This window comes from Egretta garzetta, unplaced genomic scaffold, assembly GCF_000687185.1.
Source record: "Egretta garzetta isolate BGI_Z169 unplaced genomic scaffold, ASM68718v1 scaffold118, whole genome shotgun sequence".
NCBI lineage: Eukaryota > Metazoa > Chordata > Aves > Pelecaniformes > Ardeidae > Egretta > Egretta garzetta.
The window spans coordinates 905,944-931,280 of record NW_009260484.1 but is presented as its reverse complement, the minus strand read 5'-3'; the positions used below and the strand labels follow the sequence as shown (position 1 = coordinate 931,280).

Sequence of the window (25,337 nt, the reverse complement as noted above, 5' to 3'; positions counted from 1 at the left end):
CGGGCCTTGCAACCCGCGCCCCGCGGCTGGGGATGCAGCCCCTCCGGCCCGGTACGCCGTACGCCCCGCACCAACGGCAAAAAAACCGCTCCAGCGATTTCTGGCTTTCTCCCGGGTGAGCAAGAAGAGATGAAAAGGACTTGCAGCAGTCCTGCGCTTTCTGTTAGGAAATCCAAACTAATGGGCGACCGCCGTACTACTACTGCTACTACTTAGTTTTGTTTTTATTAATGCAAATAGGATGAACAGCTCATTTGCTATCTCGGTGCGCAACTGCTGTGTAACGGACAGGATCTTCTACATGCGGCACAAGCTGCCGCAGCTGAAAAGCTGGTTTAACACTTAAATAAGGAGCAGTCTCTAGGTGACCAGTCAGCAATTTCCACCAATTCAGTGGCTGAATTTTCTTTGGCAGGCAAAGCGGGCTGCTGGAAGGGTTCCGCTCCAGCCTTAGAGGTGATTATACTTGGAAGGACTGATAAATGGCTAGATGCCTACATCATAAAACAACCTGCACATCTTCTGAATTTGGACATTCACATCGGTATTAATAGTTCTGGTTTTCCCAAGTGTGAGGGAGGAAACACACAGACCCCTCTGGAGCACTTCAGAATAAGCATTTTAACATTGCAATCTAAAATGGTAGCATCATGCTTTTACATACCTTTTAAGGCCGTTAAAGAGGTCAGTTTTCCCGTTTTTCTAGACATTTAGATAGTTTCCATCTACGTGGGATGAAATCATCCTCACACCTCCTCTTTCAGCTGTGCTACAAAACTATATTCAAATTCCTTTGTGAAGTCTGTCATGCCGTACAGCAGCTGATAAAATTGCTTTACGTCATCCTTTGCCTATAAGCACATCTAATAGTGTGTGTGAATGTATTATTTCTATCTCCTAATCTGTATTCCTCTGTACCACACACAGGATGTTCCAAGTAAACCACATGAAAACAAGATTAAGCATTCAATCTAGAAACACAGCAGACATGCTTAGTAGGAAAGCCTGCAGGACTGCTTTCAGATTACTATGCAATGAGAAAACTGGGTCTGTACCTTCCCTTTGCCCTTCATCTATATAAAGTTTGAAAAGCCAGGATTTCAGCTTGTATTACACATTCAAAATTCAGCATTTATCTGCTCTACAAGACTCCTGAGTCAAGAAACTAGTGAAACATTTTCAAGAAGCAAAAAAACCCACCCCAACAATCCCACAACTACTGAAAAGAAAGGACTGGGTTTAGTTTTTAAATGTAAATTTAACAACTGTTTATTTTCAATAACCAAGGTTCAGAAAAAGCTTGTTAAAGATTCAAGACATCCCCACCCACACACACACCCTGGCATCCAAATTAATTCTTGAGGTTAAAAAGAAACATCATAAGGCTCAACGTCTGATTTTTTTAGTCTACGGTATTTTGAAGTTATCTTTCCAAAGGAAGGGTCTTCTCGTGGTTTGCGCATCTTCCATATCTTAAGATGGAAACACCCAGTTTGCAAGCAGAACCATCACATCCATACATGACTATTCCAATTACAGTCATCCTCACTCCCAGAAATTAGTGGGAAAAAACCACTAATACCCCAAAACCCAGCCAGATCCTTAAGTATTCTAATGAAGGGCGAAAGTTTCACATAGCTGGTAACTCCCATTCCATCCTGCAGAATTAGCACCCACCCTGAAGTCATTCAATGGGGTTTCAGAAACTTTGGGGGCAATGAAGACTTGAAAAGACTCAATTTTTAAAAATAGCATTTTTTGGAAAACAAGGATAAATCCAACATCTCCTAGACAAATTCTGAAGAACTGTCTTCATGAAAACAGGTGAAAAAAACCACAGAGAAACCATTAAAAAACTTTCCCCAACTAAGTTATTTAGCTTAAATAAAGATTATTACCTTAAGTATTTTCAAACTGCAGTAAGTTCCACCCAATAGCAGAGATCTGCCCACACACTGCAGAATCAATCTCTTAATAAACAAAATTACTGACTGTAACTAAAAGTGCAAGATTTTGCTTATAGCTCAACCTGCTGTGGTTAGGACACTCAAATTTACAGTAATAGCAGACATCTTCAGGAAAAATCTATTACTATAGCACATTTAATATACTCAATTTGGCAGATAATATCTTTATACTTGTTTCAAATACATTCCTCGTGTATTTTCAGAGCAACAAAGATGAGAAACTTCTAAAACCTTTCTACAAACTTCATGTCACTGAGGCACGTAACTCCCCAGAAACAAATGCAGCATCTGAAACAAAGACTGAAGCCCAGAAGATAAAGAACTCCTTTAAAAAAGTAAACCCATTGGCCTATCTTCCACCTCCCAGAAATGAGAACATTCCAACAGGAAGCAGGAGGAATTTTTCTGGAAACTTGCAGACTACAACATAGAATGAAGGACAGTGATGTTTTTTCTATGAAAAGGGTATTACATGAAAGCCCAGGAGTAAGAGTGTGCTTTGGGGAAATTTTCTTTTGGCTGAAAAATCAGACTTTGGCTTTATTTTTTTTCATTTTGTTACTGTTGTATATTTCAGAGAAAGGCAAAACTAGTAATTTTGAAATTTCTACAGGGAAATGTTTCAATGTTGTCAATATTTTGCCCACAAATCAAAATTATGGTAGGAACATCATGATCAAACTGAACATTTCTAAATTAAAGGGGGGGGGGAGGGGGGCTTCTTGTAATGAAACCTATTTTTAACACCTCACCAGTCTTGTAAGCAGACATGATACAGCATATAATTGTGGCAAAAAGAGTTTTTTTTCCCTTTTCTCCCCCCACACCCAAGTTGGAAGTTACCAGAACCTAGTAGGCAGATGTCTGGAAGTACTAAACCAACTGCTGACAGCTTTACCATTCTCTACAGGGGCAAAGGCGGTATTTTGTTTATTTCAAATTACTCAGTTAGATCAATTCAATGCCTAGCTTATCTAAAGTTCTTAAAGACTGGAAAAGTTGCAAAAGCTGATTTTCCTCTCTGAATAAAAATGAGCTATGTGGAAAGGATTTACAGGTTCTAAGGCCATGAAGGACCTAATGACCCAAAACAAGAGGTTCAATTCAGCTAATACTTCCTTTATTTAATGTTTCTGTTTTAAAGGTAAAGTGGATTTTCATTATTTTTACTTATCTGTATAAAGCTGAATTTGTATGAACTAGTAACCCCATGACTTTTTTTTTTTTTTTAATTTTTGTTTTTGGAACTACACTAAGTTGATGGATACAGAATTATAAAAATATTTTAACTCTATTTTACTCAGAAAATGAGAAAAATTTCAAAGGAAAATGTTTAAAAGTCAGTCATAATCATTGTCAAAGACCAACTTGATTCTCCATCCAGAACTGTACTGAGTAATTTCCAAACATTCAAACTGTAATTGCCTCATTTCCTATTCAAAACAGCAAATCTAGAAAGGTGACTATGCTTAAAAAAAATACAGGATTTAGATCTCTCCCACCCCATGACACTGAATAAAATCCATTGAATTCTGATTCTGTTCCTAATTTGGTCACAGAGTTCCTGCACATTGATGCAACCCAGCAGGCACGTACCAACTTTCAAGTCTGCGGAATGGGGCTAATGCATATCTTACTCAAAGGCAAGTAGGCATTTGATGTTTCTCTAGTACTTTAAGGTCTAAGAACGGAAATCTGTATTCTTTCTATCAGTACAGCATATAACTATAAGATGTTTTATTTAATCAAACACTGCAGAACTTCTGGTCAGTCCCTCTAAAAATAATGCCAGTTCTTTACAGTTCCTTCTGTAGGTGTTGTCTCTTGTTCTGTATTGCTGAAAGACCACATGAAGGAAAGGTATTTTGAATGCCTACTCCCACTGTTTATCCCCCTGAATATAAAATCTTTTTTGAAGTGAATCATTGCCATAGCTACCAGATTGCAATTTTTCTGTAAGGTTTAACCAAATATTCATACTATTTTGTATGTTCCAAATGAAGTCTCAACATTAGGTTTCTATATATGTAAAGATAAAACAAAGCAGTAATTAGCTTGAAATAAGGAGCGTTTCAATGAATACTCCTCTTTTAGTCACAGGTATTTGAAAGACTTCTTTCAGCTTTAGTGTGTTTACTGCAAGAACCAAAATGCATTCAAGTATGAAGAATTTTAAGTCAAAAAAAGGAAGCAATTGATAATGCATTTTGTTATTAGAGGGTGAAAATTTAGTAAAAAGGAAGTTCTTGATACCCATTTTGGACTTAAAAATAAGTTAGATTAGATCTTTCCCTTGACAAACACTCTTTTTCCAACTAAAAACTTCAGGTAATGCTTAGGAGCATTATTTACATTCTTAGGTCTGGACAACTTGCCTCAGTTTTTAAAATGTGCCACAATTCTGTCTCGAGATGCTGCTTCTGCTATGAAAAACTTTGAATGTTTCAAAGCACTGAAAAGACTGATATGATAATGATATGCTTGTGCTCCAAATGGATTGGAACAAAGATTATTTGATAGTTTAATCAAACAAACCAGTCCAGGCTGTTCCTGAGCAAAATAATGAAGTGACTAATATAGGACTATGTGAAGTCTGAAAAATCAACAGTCAATGAAATCTAAAGAAGAAAAAACCCACTGTTTTTAAAGCAATTTGATAATTCTTTGGCAACATTTTTAGTTCCAGTCAAAGATAATTTAATGATTGTTTTCTTTTTAGTAAGTTTGTTCTAAAAAAAACCCAATCAGTATAACAGTATACAGAACAGGAAATTCTATATATGTGAAAGGAATTGTTTGTATTCTACAGCAAATTTATTCTAGATAACTGATAAAAATACAGTCATTTTGGTTGACAAAAAAATATAACAGTATTTTTAGATACTAAAACTGATAGCAAGAACAGGAATGGTGAATAGAAATTAAAATCAGATCATTATCTAAGAATGCTGGTGTTTTTTCACTGAAATTGTAGCATATTAAGCTTCTGTTTATTATAATCTATTTTAAAAACTATTTTCTATTGTGTAAAACTTCAGAAGCAAATTCATACCAAGTTGAAAAACTGAACCTTAAAAAAACCCCAAAAAACAAACCAACACCACCAAACCAAACCACAAACCATGACTGCCTTTTCTGCAAACACAAAAGAAAATGTCTTGCCTTGGTTTACTTCCATACTTAGTACAACACTCAACTAATTATTGAGAAGGAAAAGGGGGGAGGATTTATTTTTGTTCCTAGATTAGAACAGAAAGGGAAAGCTGAAGGGATGATGTACTAATTCAAAATCCCCCAGCAGAACGAGATTTCTCAAACGTTGACCCAAGTCAACTCACTAACTACAGTTACGGTTTTCTTAGTCTTACAGTGTTTAAATATGCATTGATGAATTTATATTCTGAAATTCTAAGCTTTTAAGATGTTATTTTTTAGATCTGTATTAAATACATAATTTAATATAAAGGACTTTTTTAATATCACAGTAAGTATAACATGTAAAATGTAAGTATAACAGAATAACATATTAAAATATTTAATGACTGTGGTAAAAAGTCGTGTAGCCTTTGGATTTGGGTTTTTGCCACCATTGCTAACCAGGAGAACAATGGGGGAGTACCAAAAGTAATGTCCAAGCTACATGCAACTATCAACCAGTATGAAACAAAAAAAAAGTAAATACCATACAAAGTGAAAATACAGAATTTTATTAAGTATCGATCCCTCCTAAAGACAGCTGATTTAGTAAATTAAGCACAACCAATCTACACATCAAAGCTATGCCAACTCCAAGCATTCAGGAACTAAGAACATGTGCGCTATGGTTCTAGAGACAAAATGTGTTTGTAGCAGATAGCCAACTGTACACAAGAGCCTACTGAGTAGTATAAAATGGTTAATGCCATACAGCAACACAAGAAATTTTAGACAGAAGAGGGGATTTTAACTCTGCCATGCTCCCTCAACTGCTGCCTAGTCATGCAGTGTAAAACTGCTGGCCAGGGGCAAGACATTTAGAAAGAACTATGAAAATGAGTTAAGAAAGTATCTACAAAGAGACTGAAATAACTTAATCTAACCACTTTATCAAAGATTCAATTAGGATGGATGAGATCCCTGAAAAAAAAACCAAACAAAAACTAAATTACATATAAAAGGTTATCAAGGCCATTCCTCTCAGTAGGATCATTTTAGCTATATTATTTGTAACAGATGTCTGTCATATCTATTCTTAAATCCAGGAGTGAATATTCCATACTCTCTGCACACAACATATTCCAGTGCTTACAGAGTTTTCTGCAGTATCTCATCTAAATATTCCTTTCTGCTGTTAGTTCTTGTCTTATCAACACTGCACATGGAGACCAGTGTGTTCTGCTTTGCAGCTTTCAAGAGATGCAACTCCTCAGAGTAATCTCATCTCTAAAAGAAAACAAAAAAAAACCCCAAAACCCAAGTTATTGTGTACATTTTTCCTATAGGCCATGTTTTTAAGACACCCTGTATTTCTAATTGCTCTCCTCTGGAGTTTGATTTACTTACCTCACATTTCTTCAAGTTGGGGTGCAAAAATGGACACAGGTATGGCCTAACTGATTGCAAGAGAAGCAAACAGATTATTTCACACAATTTTCAAGTAATACCTTAACTTTCCAGCATGACATTTGCCTTTTTGGCATGGCTATGACATTGCCTCATGTTCCATTTATTTTTTGGCTATTTTTCCCCCAAGAACTGCCTCCCAGGGGAGGAGGAAATAGCATGCAGCACGTTCCATTTTCAATAGCAGTGAACTGCTAATGTGGCACATACCATACCATGAAACTCTAGCGCTAAAGTGTGCTGACTGTTGATGGCTGCCCAGCTTAGCCTGTTGGCTGTCTTCAATCCCAAACACTAAAAGCTTAGATTAAGAAGCAGCTAGTGCAAAGTTCTCAATTCTATGTCCTGGGAATCTTGGCTTATTGAATAAAGCACCAAAGGCTCTGGACTACTGCGAATCCATGACATGAACCATCTTAAAGGAAATGGGTGCTTGAACAAGTCATAGGTGCTTGCAGCTAGGTCCTGTGCTAACCACCCAACGGATTCTACCCTACTTCATAAAGTGCTCTTACCCAACTAATTATCTTTCTGCCCGCAGACAGAGAATCAAGTGCCACATGCCTGCATGTTCGTAATACAAAGGAGACTTCTGCAGTGCCCTCACTCATACTGAGAAATATCACAAACACCTGCAGGTTAGCTAGCCACAGTCCTTCACCAGATTTGGCCCACAGTGTCAGTCTGAAGTGCTCTTTGATTGCATAGGAAAGAAGCAATATTGCAAGGTTCTTTAATCTTGCAGTCTAGGGCATGACAAAAATCCCATGGCTTCAGGATGAACAGAGCTTTTACATTGAAAAAAAAAAATGTTAATATGCTGTGTAACTAGTTACCTGAAGATATCATAAAGGTTGAAATAAATATTTAATCTCTTTGAGGCTTTAAATCAACAGTCTTACTAAATACACATTAAAGGAATCATCAAGCAAAGTTTGAAGTAGTAGTTCAGACTCATCCTGATCTGGCTATAGCTATTCACACTCAAATTCTGAATCAACAAGGAACTCCCCCAGCTAAAACAAAATATTGTGATAAAGGCAGCTACAGAACAGGAAAGGCATCTGTGCTTTTCAAGATTCTGTGAATTAGCCCATGTACTAAATAGCCAGTTGAAGTGATCAGGAAAACCACTCTTTCTTTTTTAAGAAATACCATCTTTACCACTTCTGATATGTGCTGATGTGTGTCAAAACTCATTCTTCCACCCCCAGGCACTGGTGCAATGTCTCAGACAGACAGGAAGTATGCACATGGTTTCATCTCTGGTTAGAGCTCAACTTACTTATAATACTGATTTTAAAAATACACTGTATACAACTCCGCTCAGCAACAATCTGTTCATGTCTTTAGTTTTAAAAGCTCAACTGTTGCAGTCAGTCCCCGCTTCCTCTCAACAAAGTATCTAGGCCAAAGCTGGCTGCCTTGTCCTCATATTCATTGCTCTGAAATCCTGCAATCTTGTGGCTATTACAGCTGTGGTTTTTTAGCCTCAAAGGCATCCCGTTATAATGGATCAGAATTTCATAATGCATTTTTCTTAGTACTTGCAAAAAAAAAAAAATAAATGGTAACATAGCTTGTAGTTAATACATTTGCTTATTAGATTTCTGAAATGGCAATATTCATAATGCTTTATCTGTGGAACAGATGGAATAGGACCTTTAGATGAATTTGGGAGTGGAAGAAGAAAAATGGGGGCTATATAAAGAAAAACGAATATGGTTTTAAGTGAGAAATTACTAACATACACAGTTTCTGCTGTATTCACAAGCCAAAATATACAACTTACCTGTATAAGAATCAAAATATAAATTTGTCTTGTGTAGAAGTGTATGAGCTGACAAAATAAATAGCAAGAAGGAAAGCATCAAAACAGCCCTGAATGCTACAGAACCAACAGGAAACTTCTAAAAACTTAAGTGCTTTCAGACATAACCGGTACAAAAATAAGTACATGGCTTCTTTATGCTACCAATCTAATCCAACAGAACAGTTTGGAACACAAGTCACATTCATTTACTTTTTTTCCTGGTAACTTTGAATGATCATCAGGATGCAGTTTTTATCATTATGCAAAGTTAGTAAAAAGGGTTAAACCAATTTGATCCTTTAAGAAAGGATAAATATTCTAAGATCTCTGTCTACCTGCAGAAAACAAAAAAACATAGCTGTCAAAAATAAATCAAATAAAATGGGTTTAAACAATCAAAGTTGGTGACAGACACTACCTACTGCCAACAGTAGTTCATGTCTGAAACTGGGGGGCAGGGGGCTAGGAGAGAGAGGTGGCTATTACAGCTGCTACAGGATCACCACCAACAGTTAAAGAGATAGTGTGTTTTTTCATGTTTCTTTTGTGAGTTGAATTAACAACTGAGTATAAAAGGGAAGGCCTTGGCCCTCCAAAGTCAAGTCTACATGAATGATGCCTCTCCCTGTCCATCCTCCCTTTTGCATCAGTTCTGGAACACCTTTGATTAAAGGCTAAAGTGATTCAACTCACCAATTAGCTATTTGTTTCTGTTACTTTTGCCAAATTAGCTTTCTTCCACTTTAGTGAGCTGAATCATTTCACTGTAAGATCAAACACCAGAGTTAACAAAGTAGAAGATAAGAAATTAACGGGTAAACCAGCAGTCTGCCTCAAACTAAAACATGAAGTAGCACCCCATAATCATTGTTTAGAATTTGTAAGGTTCTTGCAAAAAATAGACATTTCAAAAACTAGAAAATATTCTTCTTCTCTTCCCCACCATTTCATGTGCGTATGAGATGTATGCATTTACCTTTTCATTGCACACACTAAATTTCTAACTTTATTTTTTTTTTTCCAAATTCTAAAAATTAAATGTATGAAGCCCCTAGCTGGATGCGGAAGATGACATTTACTATGATACCTCATCACTTTTTTTTAAATAACTAGACAATCAAGCTCACTATCTCATCTTCAAATGATCCTCTAAACTGGGTTTCATTCCTGAATGCAAGTCAGAGATCTGGGTGTCTAACAAACAGCTTTCAGTCCAACATCTCCACTAAATCCCTGAAGTGGCTTTAAACTGGCTGAAAGCACTTCAGTACTGGAGTATATGCAAGGTCAAATGCAAGTTTGTATTCAAAGTCTAATCTACTTGGATAGCACTCAAAAAAACAGTTTATGTTAAGTTTTATATCCACTGCACACTATTTGCAAACAAAGCAGGTATTAGCTTTTCCAGTGAAACCTTTTTTTTTTTAGATGAAAAAAAATATTGATTCAACTGAGCATTTTGTAGGAATAGACTGTTTATTTTTATAGGAAACTAGCAAAGCACCATTACCACTATATTACAGAACTAAAGAAAATAGGGGTTTTTAATTAATTTGGTTTTGTAAAGTAAGTCTAATCTTAAACTGAGATTATTTCAAGATTTATTTCAAAAATTTTGGAATGTCCCACAAAATAGAAACTTTGCTCAATTCAATTTATAAATGAGATCAGTCCCATTAAAAACAACAATACGTTTGGTTTGACATTCCAGAAAGTGTAATATTTAATGACTGGACTACAGAGAACTTGTACCAAGACAACAACCCAGTGTTGAGACAATCTTTGAAAGGCTTTCAGGGAGCTGAGATCTACAGTAGAACAAGAAAATTCTCCAGAACCATACAGCTGGACAAGCAAGATTCCTCAGAGCAAGTCACTGACTTGCACAGGGAAGGATAAACCTTAACTCCACTGAGTTTAACGGCAAAGGCAGACACTAAAGCACACTGAATCCAGAAAACCAGAGTTCCAGGTTACATCCATAATGGCAGAGAGATCAAAATACAAGAAAACATATCCTTTCAATAGTCTCGTGGTCTTGTGAAGATTTAACCTGGGGGAGCCCATTAGTACCATTTGACACAGCACATGCACTCAAAAAGACATACTACAGTTACAGGAATATGGCTATCCAGACTTTCTCCCCCCTTCACAGAGCCCGACTAAATTCTATTAAAAAAAAAAAAAAAAAAAAAAATCACTAACGGAAGGCTAAATATCACTACAAAGATTATTTCAGTCCATTACACCTCTGGCATCTAGTTTCTTCTGCAATATTCAGACTTGGTGGAGATATAGTCACCTAAGTCCCCACTTCAGACTATATTAAATTAAAAACATATAGCAAAAAGATACCTTACCTACAGAATAAAGTTCTGCTCTCTCCACCAACTTCCCTTTTGCTTTTCTCCTGCTTTTCCAAACAGGTTGTTTTCATCTCAGATAAAGTATAAGGCTCAGATTCACTACGAACTAAACACAAGTAACAGAATCTGAAGATGCACTTCAGAACAGTCAAACCAGGCTCTCTGTTGCTTTCCAGTGACTTGCTCTGGAGAGCTGTCCTCAAATTTCTCTGCTGGCTCCAGCAGATTTAGCATACACAGACTAACAGTCTTTCTTCCTTTCTAGCTCAGTGCCAGCAATAACTTTTAAGACTCTCATTTTGCAAACCAGCCAAACGCAAACATTTTTCATTTGTTTTGGGTTTTGGATGGTCTTAGACTACATATACACTATTCCTAGACTTTTCCATAGGTTTTAGTGTAAGTGAATCCTTATTTGGAACATTTTGGCAGATCTTCACTCCTAAACTAAACTAGCCTTTTATTCCTAGTCAGTAGCCTGCTATTCTTTAGTCTCCAGGGGAAAACATTACACAAGAGCTAACAAAACACACCTAATTTGAATAAAACAACTAATACACCAAGAGTGCAATATTTTGGCTTAAAAATAGTTAGCCCTTATATTTGGCTTTCCTGGAATTCCCTATGCCATAATTATGCATTTAAACAGCTAATGTAACAGAATAAAACTGGAATGAAATTCAAAGGCAAGCTAGCCAACAAATTGAACCTTTTAAAGAACTGTAGGTAATTTCTAGATATTAAAATATACACGTTGGGGGTGTGTGCATATAAATAAATGTCAACCTGACCACCATTATGTTTGCATCATAAATTTCAGAAAGTAGAGATTAAAAGTATTATGCTTTACAGGTATACCTACGCTTGTCTCTTTGCAATATATTTGGCATGATACATTCTAGATACATTTTTCAGTGCCCTGCAGATTATCCTTTCCTATATTTTTCCCATGTACACTTAGCAAATACTAATTTTCCTCTCCAAGCTTCATATGAAGAAGATTCTTCTTCCTAATGAACAATTATTTAACATTACCTTAGTTAAGTTACAAATAGCATACAATAACTATACACATGCAAAAAAACATCAGTAGTACCTTAGGCTTAGTCAGCAGAGGCTATCTTTTTGTGACATCTGGAGTACAATCTTACCATCCTTGGAACTGCCTACTACAGTCCGACTACAATACAAATATATATCTGCAGAATGTATTTCCTTACATATATAGAGAGATATCTGTGTATAAAGATATTACATCTTTCAAAACACTAAAATAATTTTTCAGCTTCCTCTCCCAGTAAAAAAAGGGGGCGGGGGGGAAAAGCATAGGAATTTAAAGTACCTACTACTATTAAGCATGCAAAGAAAGATGGGAATATATATATATGTATATGCAAATTACAATTACAAAAGGACAGTTGCATTAGACTAAGGATGTTTTTCAAACTTTTCAATGTACTGATTTTCCCGCAAGATTCTAGTGGAGCTATAGGTCCCTATATAACGAACAGACCTACCAACAAGCTTGCTTGTCTCAATTGTATCTTCAGATCTCCTTAGAAGCAGGCTACAGAACCCACAGCACCTGCAGATCATTGGTTGAAAACCAACTGCATTAAAGACACTTGGAAGACAGCTTTTCAAGCCAGACACAAGAAAGGTTAACGTGAAGTGTTAGCATGACTATACATATAATTGCACTATGCAGAATCATCCAAGCAGCACTGACACAGATTCAAATTAAGTTTAGTCTGCCACTACTATAAAATGGTTGGTTAAGACTACAGAAAGTTCCCAGTCAAGAAAAGCAGACAGTAGATCAGTTAAGACTGTAGCTATGTAATCCACAAAACCAATTATCTGAGCCTAGAAGACAAAAGAAAGAACATTATTTTCTGATAAATCTACTGGTGTTTTCTTACCAGCACCTATTGGGCCATCATTGACGTATGATATATCTACATCCTTGCAGAATATAGATGCCTTAACTATGCTGGAGACTGCATAGCTAGGGCAGCACAAGAAGTAGTACAGTGAGTAATTTACCTGAAAAAACTGTGGTACATTACAACTCATGCTGAGCTTAGTACTCTGACCAGGGGACTATTGGCACAGGTATCTCTGCACAACATTGCACTGTAGACTTGTCAAGAGAAGCAGCAAATAAGTGAAGCTGAAGTTATCCCAACAAAAACCACAATGCTGCTTTCTCAAACTGTAGCACAAGGCAACCCATACCTCAAATCAAGGTTGAGCTACTATGGGTGATGTTAAATCTAAAGAGCCTTGCTGTGGCAAAATATTCTATTGAATAAACTTTGTTTTCACTAATGTAATCTTCTGCCAGAAAAATATAGACAATTATTTTTCACAACGTACTTTTCTTTCAGATGGACAGTTCCTCAAACTGTTAAATAAATTGTAACTCTTCCCTTCACCCCTCAAGATGTGAAAACCCAACAACTTATCTGCATATCCCACTTTCCCCAAATTAGCGGAAAGAAATGCCAGGACTTTGTCTTTTGAAGGAAGACATACATAACTCAGTACAATGAGGGGAGGGGAGGGAAGAAATTACTTAAGACTGAAACCTTAAGTCCATAATTTTTATTTTTTGCCTTTTTTTCCCTCATAAAAAATACAGTGTTTCTTTAAGAATATTATTCTATGAGCTGTTTTTACAAGTTTCCTAAATTGTAGGAACACAATTCGTAACTTGCAGAAATATAACAAATATAAGCACACAAACTCCTCACCCATCTCAAGACATTTTCTGAGAATACTACTGACCAAATACTCCTGCATGGTTAGTAGCAGGGGTATTACAAGAAAATTGATCATTTTGCTTTTTTATCCCTTTCCACAACAGCATTCACCTTCCAGAGTTGCTCTCTACCTAAATGTACAAGTTCAGTGTTTAAGCTTTAGGTTTGTGAAAGGAGGTTTTGGGGGAAAAGCTAAATATAATCAATATGGCAATTATCCAAAGCAGAGATGCAAGCTTTTCCTGTTCAACTAAGTTCTACTCCTTGAAAACCCTTTCAAGAATTTTCCATCAGAAAAAAATGGTAGCAAAACAAGAATGCAGGCATTAGAAATAACACAGATATTTTTAAACAGAGAAATAACCCATAGAAGATGAGTTTAAGAGGAGGTTTGTCAAGTGCTGCATAATTATGAAGAGTTTTAATGTATTTTAGATGTGCGCTACACAGAAAGTAAAAGTGCCACCCTAGTAACTATAGGGAATAAGAACAATATACAAGCAGGTAGCATTCAGCTAGATTACCTTTCAAAAGTTAAGGAATTAAAGGAACTAAACTACTTGTTTCATACCTTTTATCCAATTTAACTACCCAGAATGCTTCAGTTTCTTTGGCTACTCATCACTGCACCTGTTTCCAAAACATCTTCAGCTGGCTTAGCCTGCGACTAATGGCAGCCATATCCAGGGAGTGGCTATTTTGGGGAAGATCCCTTCCCTGATTCTACAAAACTCTTCAACATATTAAAGAACAGAGAGTAAAATTTTTGGAGTTGCAGAGGTGGTATCTATTCACTGCTTTCAAGTGTGCTGAAGCTATTCTGTAAAGCCCAGGGTTTTTTCTTAAAAGTCTTCAGGCCTCTTATAATAAAACCTTCATTTTTTTAGCCTCTTTTCAAGAAGTAACATTTGGAATTACTAAAGTGAAAGAGAAAAAGCCTATTCAAGTTTTACTTGCTAGTCTTCTGTACGTGAGCAATTCTACCGTTCCTTTCCACGTGAAACCTCATTCTGTTCTCAGAAGTTCAACAAGAGGCATCCCAAGAGGTCTTTGGTACCCAAGACAATGCAGCATTCTCACAGTGCATATCAATAATGAAATATCAGTGTCTCTGTCAAAATTAAAAGGCTACAGTATCAACTACATGTGTCAATGAAATTCTAATTATATTTTTATGATCAGTATTTTTTTCCTAAGCCTAAGAAGATAATTGAAGAGAAATTCCGAAATACACAGCTTAAAGAATAAACCTGATCTTCCAATACTGCCATATGACTAATCAGCCCACTCTAATATTTGCTTTCACGCAAATATTGTGTATCAGCCCTGCTAGAAGCAGAATACCCAACTGAAGAGTTCACACTGGCCCTTCTAAGCAACTGACATGTGCCCACATACTTGTTTGTGTACTTGGCTGGAACGTTGTTTCAGTGGGCACAAAAGCTGTGAAACTGCCAGACAAAAGGAAAGATGCTGCAGTTCCTTTGAGATTAAGGCGTTTGCTTGTAAACGCAGGGTAGTCCCATTTGCAGATGGCATTCAAGTATTGCAGTGTATTTGTTTCTTCCCAATTTTAATTCTGAGCAAGTGTAGTAAGGATATTCAGCTACAGCAATAAGATCAGCAAAGTTCTGGAACTGTATCTGGATATGTCTGGAATCAAGCACCTGAAGTTTACAATTTTCTCTATTTTTTTTTCTTTTTTCTATATATACTTACATATTTTATATATATATATAAAAGCTCATAAAAGCTGATTTGCTTCCTCAAAATTCCAACTAAGTAAATACAATATACACAACTAGAGAAACTTGATCAGGCCAGCTTAAGTGTCATGCGTGATTTTTATTTGACATAATAGATGCTATGTTTGATATTTATTGTCAGACCACAATTAAGATTTTATTGCACCCTGTCAAGTGTTCCATTAAGTGCTGTTGCACAAGTTATTCCAGTCAGAAATAAGTAGGATTTTTCTCTATTTTAATGCAAAATAGAGTAAGTGTAATTTTACTAAACTGAAATCAGTGCTACTTAGGAGATATAAATAAAAACATTCCACTTGTTTAAAGCTGACCTACTACCACCTGAGTTGCTATCTAGATGCTACCAATGCCATGTATGTTACCCATGAAAAAAGTCTGTCATAGGGGACATATACCTATCACTCTATCATTGATATACTATTATTATGCTGTCATCAAAAGAGACTTTTTCTTACTATATAGAAAGTAACAAAAGCAACTTGGTTCACTTTATTTGCATCTAAAAACCTGAATCATCCTAAGTGTACATATACTCTGTATTATCCAAGGAAAGTCAGTGTATGAAATAATAGATTTAATACAGTAAAATATGTTTGATTTATCAATCCAAACATTTTGGCTAGCATCAAGCAAAGTAGAGTGAAATCAGAATATTAGCTCAACGGCCAAAGAATTACCAAAAAACTGAATTACTGCAGACAGACATCTAATATACATACTGATACTTTCTGGAACTTAATGGTAAATTCTTCCAGGGAACACAGTTAAAACAGTAGCCTCAGTAGCCCAGCTCCAAAACGCATTGAGAATAGTAGAATATACTTGAAGTGTGACTTTTTGCAGGTTCTAGCCCATGTATCCAATACTGTCTATCATCAGGTGACATCATCTTTTGCACTACTTGATTTTTAGGAATGTAAAAGCTGCACTAGTAATCTGTAAGCAAAGGAATGAATCCAAGCTTTAGTGTCATTTAAATTGTCCAACACTGCAGGAAAATAGGCACGAAATTCCACAAAGAAGACAAAGACGCTGCACAGTTACCCAAATCATGTTCTATGGGTAAACATATGTGGATTGTCATTATAAACTTCTGGAAGAGCACGTTAGAATAAATCTGCATTCACAAAATGGAAATGACTTGAAGTTGAATTCTTGTCTCCACTTTTGTCTCTGTCCCAGGCAGCAAGGTATTAGTACATATTACACACTAATTTTTAAACTATAGTGCAGTATCACTTACACTGAAGTATTTTACTATCTCCCTTGATGCACATCTAGCACAACAACCTTCTAAAGAAATTAAAGTAGAAATTTATAAAATTATTGCCGTTTTCAAAAATGCTTTTATATTTGTCAAAGCACAAAGATTAAGAATCATATATATTTTATTTCTAAGTTTAGTGATCTAATTTGAGGTAACATTCATTTAGTATTACAGCAACATCTATCTTTCAACAAGCAGTGCAGCAAAAGAAGTTAAAAAGTAAAAAAAAACATATTCCATTATAAATTCCTGAATTCTGAAATGCTGGTATAACACGTACTCATTTCCAAAACGTCTCAACCCCTTATTATTTCTCCCAGGAAAAGAAGTTACATTAACCTAAGGTTCACAGCATTAACAAAAAGATTAAGCTAACGCTCTTTCACTTAAACGCTCGTACAGGATATTGGAAAGTCTATCTTCCACCATTATAAATTAATTTAAAGCATTCTTTGTGATCTTAGAAGACTATATTCTACATTTATCTTTAAGAAAACATGAAGTGGACTATTTAAAATGCACAAATATGAGACTTAACACTTGCGATCTGCTGTTGAGAGGATAGCTGAAAATCTGAAGGAAAAAAATTATCACGGTGGACCAGGTTGCCCTGCCACAAACTGAAACACTTTTTTCAGGTCAGAGAGAATGTGAAAAAACAAACAAATTACTCCCTATTACATTATTCATTACCAGCTGAAACCTTGCATCAGATACACTTGGTTCTGAATTTTGCTGAAGTCAAATCCCATTTCCTTGCCCTTAGAAGGATGGTATAAACAATGAACAATAATTAGTTAGAAGGGCATCTAAGAGAGAAAAGATCCCAGACAAAAGCTCAGTGAAAATCCCAGTTCTTGGAAAGGAAGACAACAAATGTCATCCACATTTTTGCATTAAGTTTCTGGTAATAAGCAGAAAGTGTCATACACCTTACGATACCACCTCCAACTGGCATTAACTCCTGACTGTCACCAGGTCTCCACTAATCTACCCATAAATATATGGGCCTTCTTAATATATAAAGAATCAAAAGCTTGACTTCTATTACCTTCCATTTCCTTATCAAAGTAAGAGTGATGTAACTTCTCCCCAAATTATAATTTCTGACAGTTTTAACTTGGAACAAAGGTAGCACAATTGCTTAATTCTTCCACCCATTGTTAAAAATACCTATTGTCAAATGTATTAACGTAAGTATTCATTACATGAAGATTGTCACCTTTAGAGGATAGAAAGATAGTATTTATAAATATTATTTTGCAGAAAACTGTAATACTGTTTCTCTAGTTTGGGGGGAAAAGACATTATTATTAAAGGTATTCTTTCCAAGTATTGAATAAGAACTTGGGGGAGGTGGGGAAGCAAAGCCTATGTTGGCCTCTTTAAAAAATACTTAAAATACTTTCTTTTTTGTGTTGAATACCATCTCTTTTTTAAAACCTCTCCATCTTTTGAACTTGAAATCAATATCAATCATATCAAAAATTAAATTTGATTTGTCACCTTCAATTCCATTTAATCTTTTCACTGAACACCTTCTAGAAAACATGGACTTCAAACCTATAGAAAAGTGCAGCATTCTAGCTAGCAAGCAAGCCTAGAGAAACCTCTATGGCAATCTCACATGTAGACAGTGTACAAAACGTATAGCCTAATGACTAAAAACTGCTAACTTGGCAGAGGGACAGGGAATAACACTGTTCACAAGCAGTTTAAACCAATCCAAATCAGTCTTGGTGCACTTCTGCTTTTCTCTCCCTCCTCCACCCCAATGGTAGGGATCAGCCAGGTCAAGGACTGGCTGCAACTGAAGTGTGTATGTATCTGCTTGTTGTTGAGTTAATTTCAGTTTGATTCAGTCCGCCTTGGGACCACACGAATGGACTGCTGGCACAAAAGACAAGAAGAATAAACAGTCAGGAGTGGAAGAAGGAGACAAGACTGCGTTCTTCCATGACCATACAAGGTTAATTTGACAAACCACTTAGGAAACCAAATCCTTTGCTGCAGGTTGTTTGGGGACAAACCAAATCCTTTGCTGTAGGTAGCTGAGGGAAAAAACAACAGATTAAACAATGAGAACAGCAAACTCACTCTTCTGCCCAAGAGTGAGTGTTATTCACCAGTTAGTCCAACCTGCATGATCTACTCTGCAACAGAGCTCTGCAGATGTCTGCATTCACACGTAGCTTAAATGACAACTGATGAATGCTGTCTCTAAATAGCATACTCTTTAAGGTAGTCTGCAGAAGTGACCATCAAAGACTACATAATTTGGGAATTCTGGATGCTTAAAGGTCTTTTCTTTGGTGTACTGACTACACTCCCCACTCCAGAGCACATACAGGCTCAAAGACAACAGCAGTGGAAGCAGGTTAACTGGAGATGACTACTGCTTTTCCTCACAGTAATGAAAGTGCCTTTGCATAGTTAGGTATTACAACGTTACTGCTTAGCTTGTAAGAAAAATCTTCTTCACAGAGCTTGCCACAGGTTCAGGAAGCCCAAAAATAGTACTCCACACTCATTTAATTAATATACACTCAGTCAGGAAGTCACTGTCACACAGTGGTCGCACAGAATGCAGGCAGGTCACCTCAGTCCTAGTTTTCTACAGGTAACTCAGCAACACCCTCCACCACCCTGCTCCAACAGTCTCACAGCTGCCTTTCCAGAGCTTGCTTACAAACACTTCTTGCTAAACAGGTCATGACTGCTTTATAGGCTGCCTTCCAAGCAAAAAAAAAAAAAAAAAAAAAAAAAAAAAAAAAAAAGCAAACACAACAGTGCTTTATTGAATTTCTTCACTGGTTCAAACTAAACTTCAGAAGGAAAATAGATGGCTTGTCAAGTGTAGAATATCAAAGTGGCTTGCTGTCTTCTCCATACTTGAATTCCCTGAAATATCCTCTCATTTGGTCACCCCATGTTAACAAGAACATTAAAAAACAAAAACACAACCACCCAAATGTACAACTTTCCATCAAAACCTTTTAAAATAATAATTCTAACAATTATTAATTCACTGACTTTTAGTTTATGCATAAACAATTTTCCTTAGTTCTCTGGAGCCCTTTTGAAATCATATCATAGAATCACAGAATGGTTTGGGTTGGAAGGGATCTTAAAGACCATCTGGTTCCAAGCCCCCTGCCATGGGCACGGACACCTTCCACTAGACCAGGTGCTGTGGGCAAATCTTCTAGAATTCTTTAAAAATCCATTCCATGTGCACAAAAGCAAATAACCAGGGAGTGGCAGTAAGCACAGTAACTGGACAACACTGGAAATGCTATATATGAAAGGCAGAAAAGTATTTGTTACTGAAGCATGTCAACTGAAAACCAAGCAGCCATACAAGCCCTGATTTACCAACATTTCTCAACTGTGACCTGAATCTTACTTAAGGCAAAACCAGTACAAGATCCATATTTATTCAGATTTGTACATTTCTGTAAAACAGCTAAAGTGCCTATTATAGTAAATAGTACCTATTATAGTAAATAGTACTGCAGAGAACCTACTATTGCATTTCACAACAGGTTAACTACTTTCAAGTACGTATGAACTGAAACATAATCTAGCATTTTGATGGCTCTGTATCACATTAGGGTGCCAAGTAAATACAGGCTCTAGGTTCTTCTCTAAAATTTGTTACCTTTTTCAAATGAGGAAATCTCAAACTCCCTTTATTTTTATTCTTCAGCTTATTAGCTGAAGCATCTATTTCTAAGGAAAGTGTGTGTATCTGTAGGATTTAAACAAAAATTTGAAACCAGTTTGTGACAACAGGATCATTTCCACCTTTCTCTGCCCTTTTTTTCAGTTTACATGACCAGCAAAGTATTCAGATGAAGTATTTGACAGTGACTATAAAGCTTAATACCTCAAAACCACTGCATTGTTTCAAAAGACTTCTCAACTACAATGCAGAATTTCTTTGAAAACACAATGTGTATCACAGAATGCTTCTACACTTACATGTATACAATAACTTGTTTCAGATTACAAAGCGAAGATACGCATATTCATTATTCCGTCTACTAACATTTTTCTTAGACAGTATCCTGAAACAACAGTCATGCTGCTATGAGAGCGTTGATCCAAAAATCATTCACCAACTTTGAAGACAGTAATACAGGCAACTTCACTTTTCTAATGCTCATAGTTTATTACAACTTTAGTTTTCGCAGTCTAACACAGCCTTTTTTCCACTAGGTGGTCTAATTAACTCCGAGTCCTTATCAACACACTCCACTACTGAATAGTCACACACTAATCATGCAGATTTAAGTTCAAGACTTCTATGTTGTTTAGCCACTGTAAAATAGACTAAGATTGGCATTTCAAAAGTGCAAATAACCAATTTCAAAATAACAGATTATTCCAACATGACTTGTAATTGCTTGGTGCAAGTGGTGTTTGCTTTCCTTTCTACATAATTATGCAAGCACAAGGAAGTCAATAACTGCCTCTGATCACTTGTTCACATTGGAACATCAGGACAGATTTTAAGAAAATTGTTTTTCATAATGCAAAAAAAACCAAATAACAAAAGAAAACCACCTCTTTAAGACTTACCTGTTCTCCTACCTCCAGCACAAAAACTACTCTAACGGTACTCTTCCTTTATAAATCTCCATTTCTGGTGTAATTCAAACAGTTAAACAGAATGTGAAAGGTCACTAGATTCCATGACTGGTTTTCAGTCTGCATAAGAGCAATAGGACTCGCTGCTGACTTGTGCTCAAAGTTGGAAATTAGTGACTGAAAAGTTTACTAGATATTTCACTTTTGTCCTCTGCCACACTGGCAGCGAATACGAGCAACAGGCTGACTGGCTTTAAGGGAAAGCAGTTACAGCATCAGTGTGCACCAGTGATCTTTGTGGATAGCTACGGCGGTGACTAGGAAAGACTACTGAAACCAAAATGTAAATTCAGGATGAATTAAAAACAAAAAAATCCACCATAAACTGTACACATGGTTTCTTTAATTTGTTAGCTTGGCAGTTTGAGCAAGCACTCAGGAACCTTTAGGGCTACCAAACAGAAATATCTACAACCATTAAATATTTCATATTTTACAGACTGAAAAGCATTAACATGCAAATAGCATCAAAACATTTAAACAATCATTTCAGATCACTTAATTCACAGTGCATTGCTCTAGCTTCTAGGACATCCACTATTTTTATCTCCAGTCAGCAGTGAACTTTTTAACTACAGTGGGTATATTACCCTCATTCACATATTTAAATATCAAGCAAATGCTGCAATATGTATTAAAAATCTCAGGCGCACTTACAATAGTTCTTAGTAAAAACCATTGGGGAAACCAAGCTTGCGTTTATTTGTTTCTTTATAAGCAGGAACTCTGCTTTCCTGGAGTTTATTTCCTAACTTAGGGGGAAAAAATAAAACCAAACTATAATAATGTTTTTATATATATTGCTACCTACTTAGTAGGTAGTAATTTGATGTCACACAACTAGTTTTTAAATAATCAAATAGAAGCTATGTACTTCCAAAGTATACTTAATGTGAAAAGCTTATGCAGAAGGTGCCAAAGCTAAACAAACAAACAGAAGCTTGACTACAACATGCAAATTGTCCTAGCCATTACCTATACAACAGTATCAGAGGTCATTCAACACAGGAAAAAGCCTGATTTAGTACAAGATCACAGCAATGAGCACAATTATGTCAAGACTTGAATACTTCTTTTAAGAGATATTTCAACATATTTCAAGACTGCCTTCAAGTGGTCTCTGCAGTCCATGGGAAGACTACTTAATAGGCTAAAGTTACCCGTTTATACAAGGGACTTCATTTACTTGGATTAAGTTGGGTTATTGTAGGGAGAACAATTAAGCCAGCAGCTTTGGAGGTGGTAATCTCTTAGCAGGCAGCACACCTCTCTTGTCTCAGAGGGTTCCAAAATCCAAGAGCATGAGTGACTTACAGCTTTCTATCAATACGACTTGGGACTCTTCCTAAATACACTTCACTGTGTTTTGCAAAGAATGATAAACATTCTATCCATACTACACAGGTGGGGAAAAGAGTCAGTAAAGCTAAATGAGTTGTTCAAGTTCATCCAAAGAGACAAAGATACCGTCAAGGAATCCAGTTCTAATGCTCTATACACCAGAATACATAACCCTCTGCACCTGAAAGAATGACCAAGGCATAAATCAGAACACAGGCCTCGATCGTGCAGACAGCAGCAAGCCTGCAGTCAGCAGACTCAATGTAAGACTAGGCCTTAAGGCATTAAATCCTCTACATGCTGAAGTGTCCTTGAGGCATACTCTTTCAATAACTTACCAAAAAAATGCACACAAATATACAGTCATATTTAAACAGTATCTTGATCTAGTATAGTCAATGTTACCTTGTGGTGATATGAACAGAAAGCTAATAATTTTCTTACGCACTCTCCCTTACTGCTTCTTACCAGACTAACTTGTATCCTTGTAAGGTTATAAAATAAATTACAAATTTAAGCCAGGCAGAAAGACTGATGCACTGCATGACTCCTAAAATCTTAAAAAACAGTCTTGGTTAGACTGTTGAATCTTAGAAATTTCTGTTGAGCCACAATTCTGTTAAAAGTTTCAGTGTAGTAACTAAAGCTTCAGTGTTATAACTTACAGATTAACCTCACTTAGCATTACAGGGCCCAGTAAATAAAGTACTGGGAGTTATCTCAAGCATACATGAGATTAACACTACACACATACAAACTGCAAAAACTGCAGACTTAAACTTCGCATTTGAACACCCTGACAGAATTAATCCAGATTTAATAATAAATAAAAATGCAATAGTAGCACAAACCTGAACAAAGAATAAATAAGCTGGGAGTTTTTTGGGTTGTTGTTTTTTTTTTTAATATGGCTCTATTAACAAGTTTCTGTGTTCACTGCTTTAAATTTAAACATTTGTTGTATGTTCAATTCAGCCTGAAGTACGTCTCTATCGCTATTTCACAGAACACTTTGCATTCCACTTGTGATCCGACCTCCTCATCCTCCCAACTGTCTATCTCCATATTTATATGGCTCTATAACCACAGTATCTGAACCTAATCTCTATGGCAACTGTGAGATTTGTTTACATGGAAAAAGAGTATTAGAAATGTATGTAAATTTAGCTGTCATTTAAATAAGTGTTTTTCCTTCTGGGGGAAAAAAGCTCCTTATACTGCCTCCTATTTCTCTTGCTTCCATCTCCTGCATCCCGACCAGGCAATGAGCTACATTTGGAAAGCTTTGCATCATACTACTTCAACAGCCTGTCGTTGTAAATTCATAGTTTACTTCTAATGAGAAAAACGTGCAGTATTTTATATCTTAATACTTGTTAAAGAAAGATGATAGGGAGGGCAATTAAAACATGATTTTTTAAAAGATGCTGTCATTAAGTCACCAAAGTAAAAAAAACATGCTAAACCTTTAACAGCTATAGAACAAGACTTAGTTTGCTGCTCAGCAACTCAGATCAATCCAGAAATTAAAACAGTCCATATAATTTACCTTTTCTAGCACTGAATATAGTACTAGGTACACATTTTACATAATACTCATTCACAGACAGTAGGCATAACTCTGATAGTGCAAGACCGTACATACAGACTCCTTCTTTATTAATAAATACCAAAGAGATGATGTATCACAGTAACAATTATTTTTATAAGATTTACAGTATTTTGAAATGAGATTTACTGCAGCCCAGCAGGACCAGGAGCCGAATTACATGAGGGTCATGGTAACATAAACGGCAGTTGGAGTGAGACATATCAGCAAAATGATTAAAAAAAACTAACAACCCCCGTTGTTAAAAACTACTTTTAGGCACACAGATCTTTGCCACACACAGAAGAAATCATTCTATTTCATGACATGATTTTTTTTGCTATAAAACTTGCATACTCGGAAATTAGTAGTCTAGAAAGGCCTAAGAGAAAAAAAATGAGCCACAATGAGGTATGTGAGTACTACACAGCACTGAGAAGAAAATCAGAACCTGTTTGAAAATCTTTCTGCACCTTACAGCAATCATTTCACTGCAGAGAATCTCTTACATGCACCCTCTCTGATCATATCAAGATTATTCATATGACAAAACTCCTATTAACAAATAGAAAGTAAGTAAAGCTACCATTTACCCTCCATTCAAGTAAACACGGTTGTGCAGCAGAGTGCCTGTCCCCTGCTCCTCCATGAAGCAAGCTCAGCCCAGGCAGCCATGTCCTTATTCTCCTACAAACAATGTTTCTGAAGGAGAACAACCCCCGCTCACAGAACTTAAGGTTTCCCCCAGCATAATGTGGCAGAGCAAAGCCTGCCCCACCATCAGCAAATGAGCTAAGGCACCAAAACACAGCAATGGGGGAAAAGCAGCCTGCGGTCTGGATCTGCACCAGCACCGAGCCTCGCACCGGGGTCGGGACAGACTGACAGACAGGACAGCATTTCTTCATGCAACCCTCCCTTCCTTCCCCTCCCAGGCACGCAAGCGAGTGTTTTACCTTCATGATGAGCTCAGGCTGCGGTAAAAGCCTCGCACCGGGGTCGGGACAGACTGACAGACAGGACAGCATTTCTTCATGCAACCCTCCCTTCCTTCCCCTCCCAGGCACGCAAGCGAGTGTTTTACCTTCATGATGAGCTCAGGCTGCGGTAAAAGCCTCGACAGGGGCTGAGCGGCCGACGCTGGACCTGGAATTTAAAACAAAGCGCTAAGGCACCGCACCAGCCGCTCGCACCGGGCGGGGGGCGGGG

General features: G+C 36.7%; 1 protein-coding gene across 1 annotated transcript in view; it reads right to left on the bottom strand.

Annotated features, from left to right (window-relative positions):
* ARID4B (AT-rich interaction domain 4B) overlaps window positions 1–25,270 on the bottom strand; it is a 95,449-nt gene extending 70,179 nt beyond the window's left edge. Inside the window, 1 exon segment of the mRNA XM_035899663.1 lies at window positions 25,213–25,270. Within this exon segment, the coding sequence (XP_035755556.1) occupies window positions 25,213–25,218 (6 nt within the window). The 5' untranslated portion in view covers window positions 25,219–25,270.
* Between the last annotated feature and the right edge of the window lie 67 nt (window positions 25,271–25,337).